Below are 25677 nucleotides of genomic sequence, written 5' to 3'. Positions count from 1 at the left end.
CTGCTAGCCGTGCGGTTCCGAAACCTGTTTCCCTGCCGATGCTGAAAATGAGGCGGACGCCGCTTGGCCTCCAGCTCTGAGAGCGGAATCCTCCTTCTAGGGCTTCGCGAGCAGCAGCAGTGGGGAAATCCTTTGCCACCAGCAGTCTTACGGCGTAAATGTCATCCATGGACGTTTCTCCAGCACCGTTGCTCCTGTTCACAGATATTAAGATTAAGGAGCTGGGATTCTCTAAGGCTCGTATCCAAGGGCATCGGCTGTTAACACACTGAGCTACATCTGCTTCTTGGCTAAGACTGAAGAAAGACATCTTAAGCCTAGAAATCCTGCCTGTGCTTTCTCTCTAGCACACACACACACACACACACACACACACACACACACACACACACACACAGATACACCCACCCACGCAGAGGCACCACAAGAAGCATATGCGGCAGCAGGTTCTTCTTTTTTTCTTCTCCATTCCAAAAGGCTGCTTCACTTTATCAGTTCCAGTGACAAGATAATGGAGTAAAGGTCTCCCATCTCCAAGAAAGAAAATTACAGGAATCAGCTACTGAAAAGAATCAGCAAGTTAAACAGCAGAGGAGGAGGAGGAGGAAGACCACTGATAGAATTAACAACAAAAATCAAAGGAAACAGGTGGAAGGCTGTGTCATGCTTGTGAGGGCTAGATCAAGCTTTTAAAGTGGGAGATTTTTCCTCCTTTATTTCCTCTCTGCTTTTGTGTGTATCATCCAGCAGTACCAGCTTGCAAAGCCTGTTTCTAGCCTCCTTCCTTGGCTGCTGCTTGCTGCTTGGCCCTGTTGCTATTGCTGACAGAAACGTGTTAACAAAGCAGAACGAGAAAAAATGCCAGCCATCCTGGTAGCCTCCAAAATGAAATCCGGACTACCCAAACCTGTCCACAGTGCTAGTCCTATTGTTCATGTGCCAGCAGCGAGGGCCATCCCACAGCCCTGCTACCTGAAGTTTGGGAACAAGGTGGAGGTGAACAAGTCTTCCTATTCCAGTCAGATCCCCCTCAAATCTCATCATGGTCACGAGAATGCAGGAGATGGCTTCCCTTCAAAGAAGAGTAGCTCCATCGAAAATGGCTTTGACACACAGGTCAGCAAAAATGGTGTTCGCGTATTAACAGTGTGGGTGTGTAGATTGTGTTTTCTGGAAATCTGTTGAGCATGTGCATGGTTGCTGATAACACAGGTTGTACTGTGATGCTGATGCTGTGTTTCTGGTGGAAACAACATATGCTGTGGATGGGGATGTTGTGGATGTTTTTATACATGTATGCCAGTGGGAAAAGGGACTGGGTGTTCCTAACTATCCTAATGATTTGTCTTAGTTGTGGTGGGTGTGCACTTATTTGTGGTGGCCCGAATATTTTAGTTATGGCAGGGCTATAGATAGCTCTGTGTATGCTTTATTTGTGATGGCCATATATAAGACTCCAATCTGTTGTGGGATGGGTTGCAGTGGGTGTGTATGTGCATCTTACTGAGAACACAAGGGCAGCTGCTTGTAGAAGCTACACGTTGTAATAGTACTACTGTATGTAGCTGAACATCAGACTGCTGCATGTAGTTCAGTGTGTGTGTGTGTGTGTGTGTGTGTGTGCATGTATGTGTATGTATATGTGTGTATGTACAAGTGTGTGTATGAATCACGTATGAGGTGATTGTGAAGCATGTCCTGTTTTATGAAGACAAGAAATATACTGACAGTAAGACATATCATGTATTCAATACAATGCATATATATATTATATTATATTATATATATAGTGTAGGCTAATTGGAATTTCCTTTCCACTGTATATTTCTGTCAACCTGGATATAACAATTTATTCTTTTATATGAAATGTCCAGATTTTGCTTGAATCCATATTTGGGCACCTCTTTAAATGATGCCACTTTATATGGTGAGAGACTGCAACAAAATATGTGTTCTGACCAGTCTTATATTCGTGAGTGTATTAGTATTTTCAACGTGGATCAGACTGCCTCTATATTGCTGGTGCCTTAATGTGCTCAATAGCAGTGTAAGCAGATACTAAATGCTACTATGTTACTGGGGTGAGCAAAGCAGATGGTCTGGTGCCGCAAACCGGACTAATTAACATTAGTGAGGCAGAGGTTGCTGTGAATTCTCGGAATGGCTCTGCAGGCTACCAGCCTCTTCTGCAGCCGCTTGAACCTGATAGCAAGACATGCAGCCATGTTGGAGTGGGAAGTTACATGCTTGAGGAAGAATTGCATTGGTTTATTTCCCCACCACGGGGGGAGTACTGGGTCATGCCTGCAAATCTAGGTTTTGCAGTCTGTGACCTCATAACCTATTCTGCTGAGGAACAGCAGCCTGGCTGCCGAGTTGAGCTTGGCCTCCTGCCCTGCATTTTAGGGGATGCTGCGCTTTCCATCCTAGCAGGCAGCGTGACATATCAGGCCAGACTCGTGTGGCTGTACCAGTTCCTGAGGGCTCGAGAACCGGGAGGGAGACATGATAGCACTGGTGTCAGGGTAGTGACAGCAGACAGGCTGACCTTTGCATCACATCACACTCCGGAGGGAGGCACAAACGCTCTTTCGATTTTCTCTATTTCATTTGGAAAGTATCTGCAAACCTCAACTTTTAACACAAAAAAGGGAGGGGGATCCAGTATTTAAAAGGATGATATGTATATGATATGGAAATGGGCGATGGGAGATATTTTATCACTCTTATGTAGGCTTTAAAAGTCTATGGCATATTAAGTGCTGAGTACTGAATCACTGTAAGGTATATATTTGAGGAGCTCAGAATTGAATCAATTAGTACTAATTGGGTTTCTCTTTTTGGAGCGGGGAGGGAAGCAGGATAACTCGCATGGCTAATCTATAGCTCAAAGCCTGAGGAAATGTTTCACATTTGCAAATCTCGATAGTTGTAATAGGACATAAGGCTCAGTGGGAGTTCAACATGTCTCTGGAGTAGTCCTGATGTATCCTCATTGATGGTAATAATCTGAACTTGGCTTCAGCCCTTATGCTTGGTCTACTGCCCAGGTCCTTCCCATATATATATTCTCTTGACCACCACAGCACCTGTACTGGGCTGGTAATTTCAAGTTAATCTTTCCTCATGTTCTCCCTCACAAAATATGTGTTTCTCCTTTTGTCTGTGTTGACTCAATTGCAAGGCCGTCTGGAAGGAGCTGTATAACCTATGTGCTCTATTGGCACTAAATAAGTGCTTAAGACTTCTAGTATTGTCATGGGTCTGGTAACATCCTTGGGAACTGTGAAAAACATATTTTATAGGCCAAAGCACTCGCTTTGAGGGTATAGCCATGGTTATCTAACTGGTTGCACAATTCACTATTTGCTCAAATGTGTTACATTCCACAACAGTCATATACACACTCACTCACATTCAGCCAGTAGCAACAGATGTTGGTCTTGCAGCAACAGCATCAGTTACATGTTGCATTGTTGAAGCCACCCCAACACAATCAGAGAGAGAGAGCGCTCTAGGAATAGACTCTGTGGTACCTTTCATAGAAATCTCATTCCTAGTGTATGCCAAGAGCATCCTAGAAAGTAAGCTGGGGCCTTCATGCACTGATTGTGGGATGATGCAGGGTTATTCTAGGAATGGGACTTCCATGGCAAAAACCATAAAGCCTGCTCCTAGAGTGGGGTTCCCCCCCCTATTCCCCTTTTCTTGGCAGTTGCAGATGCTGGGGTTCTGGGGGCTGTCAGGCAGGGCTTGGGAAGCACTTTTTGCATCCTATAGGACCTTCATCTTTTTTTGAGGTAATGCATTTTTCTCATTCCCCCCCCCCCCCAGTAGAGATTGAAAGAACTAATCAATTTCACTAGTCAAGGAAAGGTTGGACAGATCTGGATCTGGATTCCAATGAAACTGCTAGACTGGATCCTAGAATCTCTTGGGACTACAAGCATGGCGGTCACTATGGCATTATGTAGGTTTCTGATGACACTATATGACACTACAAAGGTCTCCATGCATGTATTGTGAAGCTTCTGGTGCATTATGCGGGAAAGCAGATTGATGATATTATTGATTTAGGCAAATATGAGCATGAGTGCCAAGAGCTAGTGAGGCTTGTGAACTATTGATAATCCTGTCAAGTTCTCATATTCAGTATGGAGTTTGAACCATAGAAATTGAAATTGGCACCAAAATCAGTGATCCACTTTCAAAACGTTAGCCTTTACTCATCACTACCTCAAGCTTTGATGTATCTGTAATATGAGGGAGGCCTGCACAAACTAATATTGTCACTGTTTTAGCAAAAAGGTATCTTAGGGTGGCTGTATGTCTTATTTTACAAAGGATGGTCCTCTATCTGAAGGTATGCTAGAGGACTGTTCTCTATTTTGAAGGTGTCCTTTAGTTGAAGGACTGTTAAGTTCTGGTTCAGGACAAAGAACCATCAGAAGGAAGAACTGGGCCTGGAAGATGCCCATCAACAACATCTGGACAGGAGATTGAGCAAGACACACAGGTCACCGTATTTCACACCATGGTGGGATGTATTGAATTTGCATTTAAATTATATTTATTGCTAAATTTGTATCTATACATATAAATTAGCATATGTAAATATTATGCAAATTGGTGTCCCATTCCCCCCCTCTTTTTAGGTGAAGCATTTCCTCTTTTTTTGGTGATTCATAAATGGCCACCCTAGTTATCATCTAACCATTTCATGATGTTTAACACCAGTTACATTTCCTCAAATATTGGGAAGTGCCTAGACTGCAGATTGCAGCCTAAGGCTAGTATAAGTTCTACATAAAAACTATAAACTGGTAAAACCATAGGAAGATCTGACCAGGTGCGATGGTGGCACAACCTGTGCATTAGACGTTACATGGGTCAGGCTGAACAGATTGAACTCAGGGAGGCAATTTAAAGCACTAGATAGAAAGATGGTAATGAACTCTTCCCCCACCAACACTTTTCCTTCAAACTGACCCTGACCCAGTCACTTTCCTTACACTAGGCTTGCTTCCATTCTTTTTGCTAATCTAGGAGAAAATTAGCTAGGCAGATGGGTTTCAGAGAAGAAGGCAGGAGAAGAGCAGTCCAGTACTTCTGCCCTACCAGCTCCACGTCCATCCCATTGTCCTGTATCTGCCACTTTATATCTATCTGCTTATGACCTTATGATTCTAAAACACAGGTGTGTCACCTTTGGACCCTGGCAGTGTCTTTATTGTTGTTTGTATAGTAATGTGTGCTTTCTGTTCCATTTGCCTCTCCCAAATAGCTCGCAATACCTTCCTCTTCATTAACTGATACTTTGATATTTAAATAATCTGTTTTGCAAATATGCAAAAATAAATTATATTACTATATAGAATTGTTTTGGAAATTTTAACTTCTGTTTTAGTAGTTAGCAAGCTAAGGATGTGAATACCCCAAAATGGGATCACTAGTTGGTTTTGCCACATCATTCATACTTTAGTGATCTCCTATGGACTTTGCGCTGGCTACTCCAGATGCTCCAGAAGGTTGGTTTACACTGAAAGTTTGGAAGCAAATAACCTCAAGAGTACAATCAGTGACAATTTTATGATGTTGTGTTACAATCAGAACACTGTGTAAGTTAAGATGATTCCTAAAACATTTTGAATTAAGGTCCACAGGAATTACCAACCACAGGTGTATGCTGAGGACTACAAGCTTCATAGCGTTTTCAACAATCAATGGCTATTAATCATGATGGCTATATGCTACTTCCAGGAACAGAGGCAGCATGCCTCTGAAAACCAGTTGCTGCGCTCATATACTGCTAATGTGGGCTTCCCACAAGCTGGCTATTGTGGGAAATATGAATCCAGTATCTTGTTATAGCGTAGAGATAGAGCTCAGTAGGATCAGAGGCAGGGACTTATGATATAGGGGTGGAGATCAGCAGTAAAGATTCTCCTCCAGCATCTTCTGGCCCCTTATTATACCCGGCTTGCTCAGTCACTGCAGCCCAAGGTGGCTTATTAGCCATGGTGGGTTGCAGTGGCCATACCATGTTTCCCACACCAAGTTGCCAATCCCTGCCATGGCAGTTTCTCATGACATCTGAACCCAGCAAGGATGGCTATGGGTTCTTGGTTTGTTTGTTAACCACCCCAACAAGTCACTTTCTCCGGGTTCAGACAACACAAGAAGCTGCAAGGATAATTATGCAAATCAGCTGTGTCTTTTTAAGCACCCTGTAATTGTGCGAACTGGGCCATCTGGTGTCTCATGGAAGAATAGTGGATTGCAGAATAGATTTGCCAGGGAGAGAGTCAACACTGAAAGATCAGTTACAGGATACTGAGGTGGCATTAGGACCAGCAGTGGAAGGTAGACATGAAAGCTATACCATCTAGAAATAGAGTGGGAACCTAACCTTTGGAACCATGACTCCATTGCTAGGTTCTTTGAACCTTTAGGGCCAGAGTATCTTGGTTTTTCCCCAGTGTTCCCCATAATGATTGGTTTACACACATACTTTACCTGGGAGTATGTTTTATGGGATATACCTCCAGGTAAAAGTGTGTAGGATTGCAGCCCTAGTCATGCTCACTTCAATTCCTTTGGTGCTGGTGAAGTGTCTTAAGCATCAGGCTATATAATCCTTGATGTTCTAAATCTTAGTTAAGGTTTAATTAGTTGCATTGACATATTATTGTTGTAAATTGCTCTTCTCAGAGCTGAAAGGTGGAATAGAAATGTTTTTAGAAACAAGTAAATAAAACAACCTAGTGGCGCTCCATTGGTGAACGTAGAATCACTGTGTACAAACACACACACACATTCTCACTTGCTAGATTGTACAGCATGTTTAAAGTAATGAACCTTCTTGCAGGCATTGCTGACATGATTCGTTTTAATGTGTAGGGCTAAATTCCACTTCATGACCTTTGTCAATCCAGCATCTGTTCTGAATACCTCTAGTACTGTGAATTTCCCAAGGAAGTGACACTAATTCAGTTCAGTCAGCGACAATGGCATTGATGGAGTTCCTGTCAGCAGCCAAACTACTCTAAGCAGCCAAGCATGTGGGAGCTGAAATGCAAGTAATCATAGCTTTAGAACCAGAACTGAATGGAGAGCTGGGGCCAATCTACAGAAGGGGTGGTGTAGAGGCAGAGGCAATTGCAGGACAGGGTCGGCAGGGTGCAGAAGGCGGACTAGAGGGGAGCAAGGAGGTGGTGATACCTAGAGCAAGGCTATGGCAACACACAAATAAGAGTGTTGTCCAAACAAAGGAAGAGGTCTGACCCAGAATATCTGTACCAACGTAGTAGTACAAGTAAGAATCAATAGACTAGCCTTCCTGAACCAGGTGCCCTTGGGATGTATTGGACTACTACTTTCATAATGTCCATAATGGTTATACTGGCTGGGGATTGTGGGAGTTGTAGCCCAATACATCTGGAATGTGCCAGTTTGGAGAAGGCTGCAACAGACTATCTTGGCTGGGGGAAAACTATGCTAGGGCCTTGGATAAGAATAGTGTCCTCTTGCCTCTACTCTGTAGCATCAAGGGATTTACCACAACAGGCATTAGTATACGGATGCAACAAAGAGGTGATAACCTTAACCCAACACAGTATAAATGAAAACAAAGAAGTTAAGGAATCAGGTAAAAATGCAATTTTATATACTAAAGTATACTGTTAAAAATAACATACACAGAGCATTTCACAAATACAATAATACAGCAAGACAGTCAGAATGTTAGACAAAAAATGCTCGGTAAACTTGATCCATTTGGCCAGATGCGTTTCGACCCTTGGTCTTCCTCAATGGCCATTTTGCCAAGCTGATTAGTACCATGGACTGTTTCTTCTCAGGACTGACTTAAAAGTTCCAAACATTAAACAAAATCAGATGTCACTCCCCACAATATACAGTATGAGTCCAAATATTCAAAGGAAGCCCATGGAAGGTATTCCAAACAGCCACTGCTCGCAGGCATGATAATGCTGGTATACAGACCAGGAAGTTCTCCATTTGAGTCCTGAATTTTCACTACAAGAACTGTGTGTGAAACTTGGCCCTTGGAATCCCTCTTCTTGAGCTGAACCAAAGAAGAAACCAATCATTCTGACTCAAGAGTTATTTACCTAGCTAAAAATATGCTGGTCTAATATTATTTTTAGCAACATTTATATATCAAGCATATAAATTGCCAATGTCAATGTGTATTATTAGGCATGGGCTGTTGGTACATTTTGTAACAGGAAGCTGCTGGTTTTCCATTCACCGAGAACTGGAACATAGTCAAACACTTGTCACTTAACTGGCAAGCCTCTCATTTTATCTGGAAATCCGTTCCTTAAGTGTGGGTTTGTGCCCTTCATTTGGGGCAGAAATGTAATTATTGAATCTAGGCGGTGGTTTCACCCTATTGTGTAGTTCCAATTGTAGTGCCATCATTACAACATTTCTTACGTTGATGAATGATGATGATTTGTAGCTCATCTTATGTTTTTGTAATTGTAGACTATAAATTCCACTTTTTAGAACTGAAAGCAGGTCACCATAATAATAGCAGAAGGGAAAAAAGCTCTCTAAAGAAACGAAAACCATCCTGATGCCTACTTAGTCTGCATTGCTGGCTTATGGTTAGTAGCTTGGATTGGAATAAATTCTGATTCCTTTTTTACAGTGTGCCAAAATCCCTTTCCTGAATAATTCTTATAAATGTCCTGTCACTCTCATCTCTGGTAATTAGATCCTTATCTCTGCCATGGTTCCTTTATTATAGATAAAACGGGTTTAACCTTTTAAAAATGTAAATCCTTTTGCTTATATCTGCAGTCTTGATTCTATCTTCTACTCTACCTTTAAATTGATTCTGCCTCGCACCAACCCTGTAAATAGCAGGATCTGGTTGAAAGAGCCAATTATGTTCCAAAGGATAGAATGCTGGAATTTAATTGGGAGTCCTGAGTGTGTTCTGTGTCACCTTTGAGACAAGGGCTTCAACAGGAGTGCCGTCCATGTCAACCAGAAATGCTTTAAGACCACTGAAGAAGCCCTTGGCATAAGTCTCCAGGGATGGGCTATCTTAATCACTCCCTGGAAAATTCACTTGGGTGAGAAACTTGTAATTTTTGTGAACCGCTCAGAGAGCTCCGGCTATTGGGCGGTATAGAAATGTAATAAATAAATAAATAAATAAATAAATCCCCTCACAGCCTTCTGCCAAGTCTTCTCCACCCGACTGCACAAAGTTGAATTATATGTTCTTTCAAAATGGCATTGGTTCAAACTAAAAACATGCAAGGAAGGTATTTTGAAGCCAGCCAGAGACATTTTTCTGCCTGAGGCGGAGCAACAAATGCCTCCATCCCCAAGTCAAAGTGCATAGTCCCAAGGCCAGCCAGGTTATTTAGCTCACAATGCAGAAAACCCCAAAGGTACTTCTCCCATTGTCTGGCAGGAAAAAATACAATAATAATAATACATTAAATAACTAACACTTGGCTATCCTTTCATGCCACCCCAAATCAGCCACCTGAGGCAGTCATCTCACACTGCCCAAAGGTAAAGCCGGCCCTGGCTTGGCATCACATTCCAGTGTTGCTTGTCAGTGTTAGGGATGAAGCCAGCATCTCTGAAGACTTGCCCCCAATTAGTTACTTATATTGCTACAATGAGAGCTGGCTGGAAGAGTGAATTTCAGACCCCGCAGGTAAGTTAGTGAAAGCCCCAACCAGGGAATCAGGTAAGCATGGAAAAACAGGCATATTAACCTTTATAACCTGCAAAGCAACTTGCTATTCTGCAGTCTGTTGAACATGTTCCCAAGGAAAACCACTAATACCTTTCTTAGAGTCAGCTTGCTTGTCCATCTTCCTTCCTCTTTCTCAGTGTGTTCTGCCCTCCTCCACATTACCATACTATCCACATCATTTTGTGGGGCTGAAGCTGAGAAGAATTGCTTGGTCAAAGCCATATGCCTGGGTGAGATTTGAACCATGGGGTTCCTGGCTCACATTCTTAGGCTCAGCCACTGTCCTACATCTGTTCTTAAAACAAGATAGAGAACCCAAGTAAATGTATTAATGTTGCCTACAATTAGAATGTTTAGAGCTATATTGCCAAAGTTCCTATTTTGAAGTTGCCAAGAAATATGTGATGTAACAAACCCAAGAGAATTTGGCTTTCCCATTTAATTCACTGTGGCTTAAGCGTACACAGAACAGTATGGGGTACTGGATTTCAGCCTAAATAAGCAACTTGAGAATTTTAAAACTGACTTAGTATGAACAATTCCATTAAATTCTGTAATGATCATTTTACATGCTATTGTTATCCCCAAAGACCAGGGGAGTAATTGTCTCAGAGACTCTGTCTTTCATCAACATAAATTAGAAGTTACTCTTACATATTTTATTGCCTGTACTAATTTCCATTAATCATCATAAGCCAGCATTTATTAAATTGGGGGTCTACATTGTGAAATAACATTCAGACTGGACTTCCAAACTACTTTTCAGCAGTACATGCTCATAAATTCTCAGGAACAGCTCCAAAAGGTGAGAACGTTGGGCATTTGCCAAGGGTCCAAAGTCCAGCAGTGGGCCCACTGGCCTAAGAGAACTACCATTTCCCTTTTCCACAGAATATACAAGAAGATCAGGTACAGTCCTGTCTCTTTGAGGTTAGGGAGGGCCCACTGAGGCGCTGTACCTGAGGACCCCCAAAATCCTGGAGCCAAGAGTGTATGTCCTAGTTGTGAGAAACATTTGGAAACTGTTCACTTTTTGATGTTTGGACAGATTTCTCATGTGCATGTTAGCAGGTAAGAGCAGTTAGCATTAAACATTAAATAGACCTTCCTATATAATCTGTATCCATTCCATTCCTGTGTCTGCCTGCATTAACATTAAAGGTTGCCAGGAAGAAAATAATTTTCGGTCTAACCCATTTTGAAAAGCGATCCAGGCCAGAGAAGTCATAATGATTTCCATATCGCATCTGTCAGAATTTCAGATTCCTGATATGGGGTTGAAATGGTCAAAAGTTATGTTTTCCAGAAGAAGCTTTCCTACATGTGTAGATTTAAAAGTTTCTATCCAATGGAATGAAGGCCAGGCAGGCTTATAGGAATTGCTTGCAAATTCAGAATCCCAGATGAGTCCTCAATTTGTTATTGATTGGATGTTCCAACAAGAAAAATCTACTATTGCTATAATGTTTTTATGGATGTGTCCCAAATAAACTTCCCCTCCCATTTTAAAACTTATTTACTTTAATGTAGAAGGCAATATAAACAAACACCAGAAAAGTTGTTTTTCTTTTACCTTGCAGATTAAGCAATCAAGACGAGCACCACACTTCTGGGTGCTCTCAGGCATGGTGCCACCAAGGCCCCTGACAATGCCTCTCTGCTTTTCCTACTGCCCACTGGCGCCGCTGTGCACCCCCTCCACTTGCCCACAGAGGGGTAGACTTGGGATACAATTTTTTCAAAGGGCAGGTCTATGTATGTTGGTAGACATAGTGCACTGCGGTTATCACTGTTCAGTCACCAAGAGCATCATCAGACGGAGGGAAATCGCGGTTCTCTACTGTCGCTTCTCTGCCTCTGCTCCTGTCTCACAATATTTCCTCTTTTTACCAGGAGAAGAACAAGGAAGTAAACAAAGACCACATGACACATTCAAGGGCTGTTTTTATCATGCTGCTTTTGAGCCTCGTGTGGCGCAGAGTGGTAAGCGGCAGTTACTGCAGCCGAAACTCCCCACAGCCTGAGTTCGATCCCAGCGGAAGCTTGTTCTCAGGCAGCTGGCTCAGGTCGACTCAGCCTTCCATCCTTCCAAGGTCGGTAAAATGAGTACCCAGGTAGCTGGGGGAAAGGTAACTGCGACTGGGGAAGGCAATGGCAAACCATCCTGCTACAAAGTCTGCCAAGAAAACGTCAGCGAAAGCAGGCGTCCCTCTAGGAGTCAGCAATGACTCAAGTGCTTGCATGAGAGGTTCCTTTCCTTTTTCCCCCCCCTACACACAGCAGGAAATGATGGCACATTCTGTTTAAGTCAGATTAAAAGGGGCCCATTTTGTGACAGAAAACAGGCAAGAACGAGTGGGAGGCGGATGTCGTAGTCTAAAGGATGTGCAGACACCTGTAATTGGGTAGTAGCGAATGTGTGATACAATGCTCATCTGATGACACTCCAAATCTACTAGAAATGGTGGGCCTGTTTTCTGATGCTATCAGGGCTTATTTAAAATGTGCAACCATACACAAAACGTGCACTTCCGGGCGGGGGGGAATGTAATCCCCAAAAGAACATGGCTGCAGTTCAACATTCAAGCCATGCAAAAGTTGTATGGTTAGCTGGTGTAAAAAGTTGCTGATAATGGCCCGGTTCAGACAACACGCTAAACCATGCTGCTTAACCACAAAATGGTTAGTCTAAGCTTCTCTAGAAACCCTGATCAAGTATATCTAGCTCCCCTCCCATTGTTAAAGAAACTCCCCACAGACTTGACTGCTACTCTCTAGAGCTGCCTTCCCAAATCAGGTGCCCTCGGATTTCAACTCTCATCAGCCTCAGCCAGCATGGCCAATGGTCAGGAATGCTAGGACTTTATTTATTTATTACATTTATTTACCGCCCCATAGCTGAAGCTCTCTGGGCGGTTCACAAAGGTTAAAAATGGTAAACATTAAAAAGTACACAAAATTTTTAAAAAAACCCATCAGAAACATAAAAACAACAGTATAAAAGCAACAGTATCCATTTAAAAACAACAATTCTGGGGGCCATTAAAAACAAACTTAACGTTGTTAAATGCTGTTAAAATGCTGTTAAATTGTTAAAATGCCTGGGAGAAGAGAAAAGTCTTGACCTGGCACCGAAAAGATAACAATGTTGGCGCCAGGCAAGTCTCATCAGGGAGATCATTCCACAGTCAGGGGGCCACCACCAAGAACGCCCTCTCCCTTGTTGCCATCCAACAAGCTTCTCTCGGAGTAGGCACTCGGAGGAGGACCTTAGGACATCTGGAGGGCACTAGGTTGGAGAAGACTGTACTAGAGAGTATTCACCAACGCTTCCAAGATGAAAGTAATTATTTCAGGCAAGTCATGTAAAGTTGTCAATTATATGATAAGGGCAGTGATGCCATAAAATATCTGATACAGTATTCTGAAGAACACTGTACTGTGTTTGTGCATTTTCCGGGGTTGGGGTTGGGTTTCTCCTTATTCCTTGGTGTTTGATCCCTCAATACAGTGCAATGTTTCTTGAATCTAACACTCTTCTGCATTAATACTATTTAGTTCATAGGATCTTCTATTACTCTGTGTAGGCTTCTAAATGATATAGAATGCGACACTAAGCAACAAAGTGGCTAGTCCATGTCCGGGACTGATTCAAAGTGCTGATTCAAAGTATTAACATTCAAAGCCCTAAACAGCTTGGGGCCGGGTTATCTGAAGGATCACCTCCTCCCATATGTACCTGCCTGGACCATCCTCAGGGGTCCTTCTCTGTGAGCCCCTGCCAAAGAAGTGAGGTGGTCGGCTACCAGGAGAAGAGCCTTTTCTGCTATGGCACCCTGGCTGTGGAATGAGCTCTCTAGAGAGGTTCACTTGGCACCTTTCTTATGCTCTTTCCAGCACCAGGTGAAGACCCTTTTATTTTCCAGGTGTTTTAGCAATTTACTATCCTAGTCTTTTAACTCTGCTATTTTAAATCTGAATTTTAAATCTCTGCATTGTTGCTTGATTTTATTCTGGTTATACTTTTGTATTGTGGTTCTAAGCTTTCATATTATGTATGTTGTTCTTATTAATTTTTGTGAACTGCCCAGAGAGCTTCAACTATTGGGCAGTATAAAAATGAAATAAATAAATAAAGCACATACAGAAGGGAAGTGCACAGGTGTGTTATAGTCATGTGCGCACTACAACCACAAACTGCTGTGCACTGCAGTCCCCAGCCCCTGAAACATTTCTGCATGCCTAACATGGAACACAATAGCTTTGATTCACAAGGAGACAGATCTGTTTCTGTGGCCAGAAGATCAGAGCATATCATTCAGATTTTGCCATTACAGAATGAAGTACCACTATCAGTAGACCCTGTAGGGACACTAGAGGTAGTTTGCCAAAGATGATTGCTGCAGCGGCAGCTTTGATTCTGGCCCATGACCAAGAGTACTTGGCAAGCCATGATGTGCTTAGTCATTTAAAGGGCCCAGATTTGCTAGTAGTTTTATTTCTCAGCACCGTCTGCTGGCCTGTCTGATACTGCAATTCCAGTTTCTTTTCATGAGACCGGGTGGAATTTTATATCTCAAACCCACAGTCTTGTTCAAAGTTTAAGCTAAAGGAAAGGAAAGAAAACACCAAATTGCCCGATGAGGTATCGTATTGATCCCTTTCTTCCTGTTGGGTCTAAAATACCTAAAATATGGTCGCTTAGACTTAGAGAAATATAATTTGCTTCTATTATCTCTTAAGATTAGTTTGCTTAACGATCAGTATTCTTCCACTTGCTGCATGGCATCTTACCAATGTCGCATCATGCCTCATTCTTTAACTAGCAAAACAAGTGTATACAAAATGCAGGCACTTCTTTAGGGGGAAACTATTGTAATGCTACTGTCACAGGTATCTTTTGATTAGCACCTATGACACCTCAGGTGAGTTGCAAGGAGTTATATCTCTGCATCAAGAAATTTATCCTTCCACTGGTTGGCAACATAATGAGGCTTCAGTGGATGTGAGAGGGGGTCATAGAGCTATGCAAGTTAGCTTTCTTTCAATTGCACCCAGCATCCAGGGTTCCCAATGTTCATGCATAAGGCCCAGTTCAGAAGGGGCTTTAGACACATACCAATGTATGAACAGGGACCCTCCCTCCTGTGAGAAATCTCTAGACACATACATTGGTATATGCATAGCGTCCCTTCTCTCACACACTACGTGCACAGGGTGTGTGGCTATCATGCATATTAGAAGTGGGGCTAGAGCTATTCTGTGCAGTTCTGTAACCCCCTCACATGTTCTGTGAACATGTGAGAGAAGGGGATCATCTGGACCCACCTCCCATATTGTTGGGTTGTGTATTTCCCCACTCCCATTGGTGATAGCCAATGTTTTCAAGTAGAGGCTGGTTAAAATGCAACATGATGACATCACAACACCAGGTAAGTCATATTACACTCATTGCAGGGACAAGTGAACCCCGTTCAGAAATATTGTTCATGCTCTCAAACTCTGTGTGTGTGTGAGAGAGAGAGAGAGAGTGTGTAACAGGGCTGCATCAATTAGCCCCATGCCTAACATAGCACAACAATTAGTACTGTCCTCTTGGCATCTATGCATACAGCACAGAATGTCTGCCTTCATGACTACAGCTATCGTAGACATGAAAGCTTCCATGTGATATGGAATACTTTGCCATATCACATGGAATACTTTCAGGGCAATTTTTTGCACATAGAGCTGTACTTGTGAAGGCTGCATTCCTGCACACATTTGCGCTCTACATGCTTACGTCACGAGTATGGCTAAGTTGACATTCACTAAGTTGAGGCGGGGCTGGTTGGCACAGCTCCGCTCCCCCTTCATGCATTGCTTCAGTGCATGAGCAACACTTTTGAGCAGGGCTGGAGAGAGGGAAGCCACTTTCTGCAACAGCATAGCAATCGTCCTTAAAATGGCAGCACCAGTACTATGGCACAGTGAACTGTTGACATACCGTTAACTATTCCAGATGACTTTTGGTTCTTTACTATTTGTCCTTCTGGCCTGGTTCGCATGTCAAAGTAACCCAGAACATTTTGAAACTCTGTTTCTGTGAGTGAGCCAGCATGCAGCTCAGTCACTCCCACTTGGCTCCTCCTGCTAGTGGAAGCAGCTAAATGAGCCCTGGGTTATGACTCTGACTTGTTGGAGGAGAAACAAGCCGGAGTTCCTGGTTTGGACATCACATTAACCAAGCCAGGGATGGAACGTCCTTGGCTTGTTTAGCCACACACCCTGGCCAAGGAGAAGTCAACTGGGAGTGATCAAGCCACTTGCACACTGGCTCGCTCAGGATCATCCAGAATTTTTTTTTTAATCTAGGTGTCTGTGACCTCTGAACGTAGCCATACTTCATCCACTTCTTTAATGTTTACTGGATTTCAGGAACCGAAGTCTAGCTTTATGATCCTCCCAGGTAATGAGATACCTGTTTGCTTTTTTAAACTCTGACTGAAACTGGATGACCAAACTCTTAGCTAATCTAGAATGTATGCTTTGTGTCTACAAATTAGGTTGCAAAAGTAGTAATGGTGAGGTGAGTAATGTGATCGTAATAAAATCCAAGATTCCCAGCATTCCCCTGCCCATTTTGAAATACTGAGGGAATGAAGTGCTAGTAGATCAAAGAATTTGCTTTCTGCCCTGGATAATTAGCCCAGACTCATCAGGGACAGGATAGTGGGAGTATAATCTTTTAATACCTACTTTCTTAGAAACTCACCATGTTACAAGAAGGCAGTGCATCTTGAGGAGACAGCTGTGGCCAATGGACAGCATCTTTGTACATTTCTTTTAGCTCTTGGTTCCCTGAAATGATTATTCCCTTAGAAGGTTATAGAACTGAGAATTATGATTGAAGAAATGCAGAAAATATCTAAGGCATGGTATCTTAGCAGGATGGTTTTCACTATTTTACCCATGAATCAAGGACAGTGTAACATCCCTATTGACTATAAAGAGAAAATCAACCATCTTTAATGTATTCATTTTTGATAGAATTGGAAGAAATGTGCAGGCATAACAGCCACTTCTGAGAGGATGAAGCCTGCCCCTTCTGAAGAAATGAAGCATGAAAATATTCAGATACAAGGAGGACCTTTAAATCTGGCTTCCTCTGTCGCCCACCTCATGCTGCTCTGGCTGCTCCACTTTTCTCCCTTCTAGTTACCTGGGAGAGTTGTAAGAAAGCAGCCTTTTTTCCTTTATAGGCATTGCCTGAGCTGGCTCCACCTGAGCTTGCATTTCTCTGCAAACGAAGATTTGGGTACGGCTGGAGCTTGCTTGGGCAGCATTTGCACCAAAGCTGTTTGGGCTGGTGAAACAGGGACAGAGCCCTTGGCGTCTCCAGCCTTCGTCTTCTTTCTTGGCAAAGTGTAGATGGCTTTTCTAAACACATACGTACACAACCAGTATTATAGCATGCCATAGTGTGCTCAAACAAGCTAAATTTAACCCTTTTAGCAGCCCATATTTTTTCATCACTGCGAAGTTCGGCAGGGCAGCATGGGATGGCAGGGCCCACACCCAGGGGGACAAAAGGGCTGCATATGGGCCATGGCCCACATGTTATCCACCCCGATGTAAAAACACAGTGATGAACTGGGATTTCCAACTCTGAAACCATGAATGCGAAAGACTTTATATCCCCTTTTTTGTTTGAAAAAAGTAGATTATATATATATATATATATATATATATATATATATATATATATCTCCCACCTTTTCCCTAGTCCTGAGACTGATGCCGTGGGGGCTTCAGAATGGCCTTATAGTTTGCACTAAGCGACTATAGTTTAAATAGAAACACTATATATGTCCTTATGGTGGGAAAGACTGTGCCCAGATGTGATGTGCCTCCTTAACCTGCACTCCAGGGGCTAACTGTAGATGGCCAACATCAAGGCCCCTGAGCTCCCTTCTCCCTGCCAGGCATTTTCCTTTTATGGATTGGGGGATGTTCAAAAATAGCAAATAATGCCCTCTCAAGACTCCAAAGCAATTCTGAAGCTTTGGAACCTGCCTGCTTCAATTTGGACCACTTTGGACGTGAGTCACTTGAGTTCATAAGCTGCCCAAATATCTCCAAAGGAGACAGCTTTGGTTCAGAATTCATGCTTCTTCGAAAGTGGATGCACATTCCTGCTGCCTGTTCCTAGCCACTGCTATTATTATTATTATTATTAGTAGTAGTAGTAGTAGTAGTAGTATTTATAGCACCATCAATGTACATGGTGCTGTACATAGTAAAAGAATAAAACAGCAGCACCTTGCCACATAGGCTTACATGCACGTTTCAGGTAACAAAGGGCCACAGCAAAACCATGACACTCATTCCCAACATAGAAATTGAATTGTAGGCCCAGTATTGTGCAAAAGACAGGATGCTGCTGCTGCTGCTGCTGCTGCTGCTGCTGCTGCTGGAGAGCTGAGGCTCTGCTGTACTCCAGCATAAGAAGAGGCACCTCAATGTTTCTGCTCCCATTTTGAGCGGTTTCCTTGATCTTCCCTTAGAGCCAGGCGGGGCAACATCTAGGGTTAATTTCTTCACCCCTGCAATCCACCAGGAGACACACTTTCCTGTTGCCAGAATTGCTGCCACCATAGAATTTGCCACCAAATTCAATTGGACAGCAGTGGCTGCCGGTGTATGTGTGTGTCACATTTTCCCTTTGAAACAAGACATGTTTGAAGTGTGGCTTGTTTTAAAGCAAAATCACACTTTCTTGCTGCTGTGTGCTGCCGAATTTCTGCAGCAAATTTGGCCATGCAGTAGCAGGTGTTGCAGGGGCTACAAAATGGGCCAGGGGCTGCCTGCAGGCCACATGTTGCCCATCCCTGCCTTAGAGATCCTGATAAAACAATTAATGGGTCTCTCTTTAAAGCATATTTTTAAATATTAAAAGCTGTGCTCATGCACAAGTTCAATTTGATTGCTTTCTTGCCAAGCCTGGCAATTGGGGGCTTATCCTGAGAATAAAACTTCTGAAGAGATTATTGGTTAAAAAGAAAAAAATACCAACTCTCTTGTGAGTGGCACTAAGATAAATTGACCTTCATGGGTGAGACAGACTGTCATTTAAAGCTTACCTTGCAGATGCATGAATAAATTTTCTTAGGGGGTTATTAGTGTTCATACCCATGGTGGGGCTGCATTTAATAAAATTAATGAAATTGCCAAATGATTGAATTATTTAGAGTTAAGGGGAAACCAGGTGCATACTGACTCAATTAGAGGTGTATAGATTTCCTGGTTTGTATCATGTCCTTCCTTATTTGTCTTATTTCCCAGCTGTGTGCCATATCTCACTCACTGAAGATGAGAACATTGTTAGCTGTGTGGATGACACCATTTATCCTTCAGGCTGCTTCTCCTTGGGGGTGCCATGCCTCTTGGAAGGAAAGGCTTTCAATTCCATTGCCACTGAACAGTAATGTCCCATGAGCATTCACTACGCTGCCAATCTTTTTTGAAATGAAAGGGTAAGACTTTAAAAACACAGAGAGAGACAAACCATCTTTGCTAGAGTAATTTCTGGATTTTAATCACGCAAACCAGGGCTACTTCTGAATAATTTCTGAGTCTAATTCACAGTAGTCGTTATCACCTATAAAGCCCTATAATGGCTTGGGACCAGGAATCTTCGGCATGAAAGTGCCGGTCAGTTGCAGTAACCTTCAGGGGCCCTTCTCCATTGTTCCACTGCTAAGCAGAGATTTGATTGGTGGGGACACAGGACAGGGTCTTTATAGCCATACCCGTGGTATTAAAACTCCTATGTTTGGGGTTAAGTGTTCAGTAATGTTACTGTACTTTAAAGGGGATGTGTTAAGTGATTGATTAACTTAAGCTACCCGTCCCTCTAGTGTGAACGTTCTTTTCTACTGAGATAGAGGAGTTTCCCTCCTTCATCAGCCTTTTTCGGGTGGACTTCCTCTGACTCATTATTCCTCCTACCCATGGCTCCTCACAGCTTTCACACTGATGTTCCAAGGGGGAGGGGTCTACCCACAGCACCACTCCACATGACTTTGTATGGGGGGTCCTAAGTGGAAGTCCCATCCCTATTTGTTTTCCCTTTTCTTCTCTTTAAACTTGCATTGCATCAGGCCAAACCATGCTACCTTAACAAGCACCCTTTCACCATCTCGTCATGTGGCATATGTGGAGAGAAAACACCCACCTGCTATACAGCCTATCATGGCTAGCAGATCAAAAATTCCTGTGTAGTTCCATCAACCAGCAACCAATTTTACCCACACTGCATCCTGGGGGTGGGGGGAGAGGTGTCAAGCCAAAGGCAAGATGAAGAAGATTTGATCAAGGAGTAGGGCCTTAAGTCACTGTGCTCTCCCCACTTTACTTGACATGCCAGGTTACAGTGGGGGGCCCTATACCTCTTCTCTTTTCCAGGGGCCAGATGCAAAAGCATCACCCTGGACCACCAGAGCAACCATGGGATGGTGCAAATAGTGCCCCTAGTTGTGTTCCCATTAGGGCTGTGCACTGCCTTGGGCCGAATCCCCAAAACTGAGGCAAGGCGTACAGATTCAGCCCTCCTTGCCTTGGTTCTGAGTCAACCCAAGGCACCATGAAGCTGAAGCAGATTGGTACCAAAGTGCCTCAGGGCCACTTCAGGGAGGCGCTGGACCCTCCCTCCCACTGCCCCAGGAAAGTCGGCGCAAGGCTGGCCGTGAGTCCGTTGGATTTACCTCCCTCTCACCACTCTCCTGCTGTGCAATGGTGCTGCTGCATCACCGCACTGCTTCTTCCACATTGCCGCATCGCCTGCTTTGACCAGGAAATGTGGCGCTCCTGAGAACCGGGCTGCAATTTCAAGATATTGCAGGGGCTCTGTTTAGTACCTCTGTGGCCACAAACTACAGTGGCCATAGAGGTACTTAACAGAGCCCATGTGATATCTTGAAATTGTGGCCTTGTTCTCAGGAGCGCTGTATTTCCTGGTGGAAGGGTGATGCAGCAGGTGGTGGGGGTGATGCAGTGGCAGCAACGGTGATGCAGCGCTGATGGTGGTGGCAATGCAGTGCCAGAGATGCAGCAGCAGGTGAGTGGGGAGAGGGAGGTGAGTCCAATGGACCCATGGCCAGCTTTGGTCCCAGCTTTCCCAGGTCCCAGCTTCACAGCTGGCACCCAGGGACTTGCAAGGCTGAGTCGCCTCAGGGGGCCCAAATCTTGCCTCAGCTTCAGCACTGGGGTGAGGTGGGCAACCCCCAAAGCACCCTGAGTTGAATTGGGGCTTTTTAGGGGCTCTGAAACCGCCTCCAAGGTGAATCGGGGTGATAGTGCACAGCTCTAGTTCCCATTCCCTGTGGAACTCCTTCCTCTGGGAGGTTAGGCCACACCCTTTGTAGATGTCATTTAACTAGGCAGTTCAAGCATTGTTGTAAGCTATCTTAGGCATACATGTACAGAAAAGTCATGTATCTGCTAAAGAAAAAGGTGTTCACTCATAATTAAAATGAGCAGACCTGTTGCTGTTGTGGAAAAGCAGCACTGCATACCACCCTTAATTCTAAAAAACCCCAAAACCCCTATAAAATAATGATAAGAATTGAAATGGCCTGTGCACAAAATTTGAATCAGTGATGGAAGCGTTTGTGGACTGCGGGTTACCATCTGCAATGAGCTTTGATGCCATCTGCCCACAAGCAGAATATCACCATAGGGGAAAATAGCAGGCTGTCCTGTAATTATCAAGCCACATAACCATCGGTTACACACGGAAGACTTTCTGGGATTCGTAATGAAATCTAAACCATTGATACCCTCACTTTGGAGCTAAAATCGAGGGAGGTGGGAAGTAGGAGGGGGCAGTCTTTGAAATTATTTTGTGGTGGATGACAGTTGGTTTCCCAAAACTGCCAGCTGAATTCCCTGGTTAGTTATATTAAGGGAAAGAGATTGCATGCCGGCCATCAATTTAGACCATAGAATGCTGTAAACTGAAAACTGTTAGCAAAGGCTGAAATTATGGTAATTTTATGCATTTCCCAGTGCTGCGAGAGTTTAAAAATAGCTTGATTCCTAGCAAAGTGGTGGTGCTACCGCACATATTTGTACTCTGCAGGTTGGCTTTGTGTGTGTAGCTTTTGCAAACGCTAACTGTCTGAGCACCAAGTAAAGCTCCAATTGTATAAGCCTTTTGCATGCAGGACCAGCCAAGTTGCATGGTGCAGCGTATGATTTTCACTCAAGAGGTTGAAAGGAATACTATTGTCGGGCGGCTTTGAATAGAACACAGGCATGTTAATGGCTGCTGTGACTAGCCTTGCAGTGCTGTAATTCTAGATAGATCCATTGGATTGGGTAAGACAGAGAAGCAGAGAGGCGTGTGTTTTTTCTAGGTCAAATGTAGTTTTATAGTGTTTGATACATGTCATTCAGATCTGCTTGTCTCTCTAGAAAGAGCTGTCCTTAAGGGATATTGTGCAGTGATGCCACAGTGCACAATAATTTCATGCAGCCATGGACCTTTCGACACCTAAGGCTTATCCCAGGAAAATGGAAGGATTGCCCCTGCCTGGTGCCTGTGTGGCATTTGGATGCACAGGGACAATCCTGGAGGAAAAGGCAGCTGTAGAAACGGCCCATGAAGGTTGGAGGTAGAAAGGAAAAGAATATATCATTGGTATTATTCAGAGCAAAGTAATTTTTTTTCATTTTTCCAATATTTGAGATGAATTTCCAGTATTGTGGATGCAAATCTACATCTAAATGTGTTGGGGGTGGGAACACAGCCATTAAATAAGGTGGGTGATCAGTATTTTAATCAAAGTCATATCTTTACACATTTGACAGATACTTTATATTTTAAGTATACTATCTCTATCTATCTTGTATAAAATATCTTAATAATCCAAGATGCAGGTATTCATATTCAAAATTCACTTACAAGATGCAGATATTCATATTCAGATATAATACTTTTATATTTCTATGGTCACAGTATAGGAAATATCTATGAAAATCTTGGAAAGATTGTGAAATTGAAGTCCCAAATAAACTCAAGACCCAGATCAGCACTTCACATGTTGGGGCAAGTGCTGGAACCCATCACCACTGACATCAGGTTCCATTTTTTTTAATAGACCAGAGCTCCAAAGGGAAATGCCAGGCAAACCATCTTACTTGCCCCAGAATTCCTCAAATTAGGGACCAAAGGAATTCAAGATGGCAGCTGTAGCCACCTCGCTCAATGCCTCTCTTTGGAGTGCCAGGCTTTGCACTGTTTCCCACTTCACCACTCCCTGGTAAGCTCATGGTGGGGACTGGTGCATATTTCCCTTGAAACAACAGGATCAATTGCACAATCCCAAGATGTCCGTGTCAACTTTAACCATGTCTGGAGGAGTGTGCTCATGCTGATCTGTGAATCTGGCCATAATGTGAAAATGTGGGCAGTATCCAGTTTGACACCACCAAGAAAGTCATCTCTTACACTGCAGTTGTGCCTATGAGGTCAATGGCACATACAAGAGGGGTTCAACAGCTGATCTTAAAGGATGGGCAAGTTCACATGTGAGGAGATACCCTTTAAAGAAGCCAGGTCCAAAGCAGTTTAAAGATGATAACCAGAACCTTGAATTGCACCCAGAAATGAACTGGCAGCCTGTGCTGCTGATATAACAAAAAGGCAGCATGATCCCAACAGTTATGAGATAGGTACAATACAGTGGCATGAATGAAATATTTTTATAATCTTAATACAATTAGTGCTGAGCCAAAGCAGGTGGGGTGGGGAGATTTGGCAAAGTCTTCAGTGTATGTGAAGTGGGTATCTTTTAACGTATTTTTGCATCCCTTTGCAAAACAGTCCATGTCTATCCCCAGTGAGGTGGGTGTCATAAGTAAGAGAAGATGTGGCACTATTGCTGAGGCACTCAGGCTAACAATCTGTTGCACTAATTCAGTCACTCTCAGACCCAAAAAACCACATTACTTTAAAGACTCTGGGCCCATTCAGAAGACATCTTAAACCATGGCTCTGACCATGGTGGTTAAGCAAGAAAGCCAGTCTGTGTTCAGTAGACACCTTAAACCATGGCTTTAACCACAGTGAATAAGGCTTTTTGCTTTATTCACCATGGTTAAAGCTATGGTTTAAGTTGTCTTCTGAACACAGTCTGGCTTTCTTGCTTAAACCACCATGGTTAAACCCATAGTTTAAGGTGTCTTCTGGATTTGAATCCTAGCAGCAAGGGTGGGGGTGGGGAGGCTAAAAAATAAAAGAAAACATGTCTTATTCAATTTTTTACTCCAGAGTAAATTCAGGTGTGGAGGTTAGGAGGCTTTAATGCTTCCCCCCATCCTTGCTACAAGGTTTCCAATCCAGATAAGGAATGCCGCACTTACTCTTCAGTTAAAAAGGGGGGGGGGGAAGTAGCATGTGTAACATTCGGGTCTCAGTTGACTAGCTTGAGCAGAAAGCAGATGTATATATGCCCATTCAGATGCAGGAAGAATGGTGATGGTGATACAGATCCCGCTGAATGTCATGAAGAGTGAATCAACCATGTTCACTACAATATATCCACTCTCTTGTCTTTTTTTGTTATAATAAATTCCAGAAGTATAAGTAAAACCATATGGGGAAAAGTGCCCCCTTGAGTGCCATTTTTTTTTATGGAAAGGCAGGATATACATTTAATAAACTTAACAAATAAATTTAATGATGTGCTAGATCAGTAGATGTTATATAAAAAGATCTATAATTTATGTAGATACGTTGTGCCTGAATTAGGATGGGCAAAAAGCAATGTCTTTCTAGAGCATCAGGATTCTCCAAACGTTGTCTCACCGCTTCACTTATGACTGATTTCTGTTCGCGTTTGCAATGGCTGCTTGCTTGTGCAAATCCAGCAGTGATCAAACATGAAATTTGCACAAATTCTCACATATTTCCTAATTTGCACAACTACCCTACATATAATCATTCAGTCTACAGGGAAATCAAACCAGGATAGTTGCGCAATGCCAGCATATGTTCGGCAATTTGTGAATATTTTCAGTGGCCACGTTCTCACACTCAAGATCATGTGCGGGACTTTGAACACGGCATGGTTGCATGTTTTGCGAACATATGCAAAAGTAGCAGACATCCCTCGCATGAATATATTCTAAGAGGATGTTGTGCCTTCCCAAAGATGGGATGCAGAATTCAAAGCATTCACTCGAAATAAGGTGTTCTTTACCTAGTTTTCTTTCCAGACTTTTATCCATTCAGGCCTTATCGAAAGCTATCAGTTTCTGAATATGAAGGGTAATCGGTGGGTGGGTGGGTTATATTGGAGAGAAGCTTATTAGTATAGTCTAGGTTATATATGCAGTGTATTGGCTGACATGCAAATTACATTTTGCATATCTTTATTAATGTGGTGTTTCATTGAATTTGTCAGCTGCTATTGAATTACCTCTCTGCTGTGCTGAGGTGATGGTGTACAATAGAAAAATGCCATCTACTGGCGCAGAAATATAGTTAGTGCATTATCTTCATATTAGGCTTGGAAATAATTTATTTACAGCAATTTAATTCCTGTGGTCAATTCCTACATTGCATTCTTCTCAAATGTTGTGGCTTCCTTGCAGCATAGGAGTAATATAATTTTGTTATTTTGGGCCTAGTCGCAAAAATCCTGAATTCTTGAGAAACTTGGCTTTCCTGGAAGTTTTTGGTTTCTGTTAGAGACACTCATGAGGTATTCCAAATGTTTGCAGACTAAAAGTGAAGTAAGTGCTTTAAAATACAGAATTTAATTTTAGAAGTCCAATTTTTTTAATGGGCATGACAATGTTTGCATCTCAGGCACTGGCAGCATTGTACTTTGGCTGAATTTGGTAGCCCAGCAAAACTGGGGCCAAAGTCACACACAAAAGAA

At 43.0% G+C, this 25677-nt stretch overlaps 1 protein-coding gene across 2 annotated transcripts in view; it reads left to right on the top strand.

Annotated features, from left to right (window-relative positions):
- The first annotated feature begins 742 nt into the window (after nt 1-742).
- The window catches only part of NAV2 (neuron navigator 2), a 323173-nt gene continuing 298238 nt past the window's right edge, over nt 743-25677 (top strand). For both annotated transcript variants that reach the window (XM_063117361.1, XM_063117362.1), the window contains exon 1: nt 743-1116. In XM_063117361.1, coding sequence (XP_062973431.1) covers nt 859-1116 — 258 coding nt within the window. In that variant the 5' untranslated portion in view covers nt 743-858. The remainder of the gene's footprint in view (nt 1117-25677) is intronic.

This window comes from Elgaria multicarinata, chromosome 2, assembly GCF_023053635.1.
Source record: "Elgaria multicarinata webbii isolate HBS135686 ecotype San Diego chromosome 2, rElgMul1.1.pri, whole genome shotgun sequence".
Lineage (NCBI taxonomy): Eukaryota > Metazoa > Chordata > Lepidosauria > Squamata > Anguidae > Elgaria > Elgaria multicarinata.
This window is presented reverse-complemented; position numbering and strand designations above follow the sequence as displayed.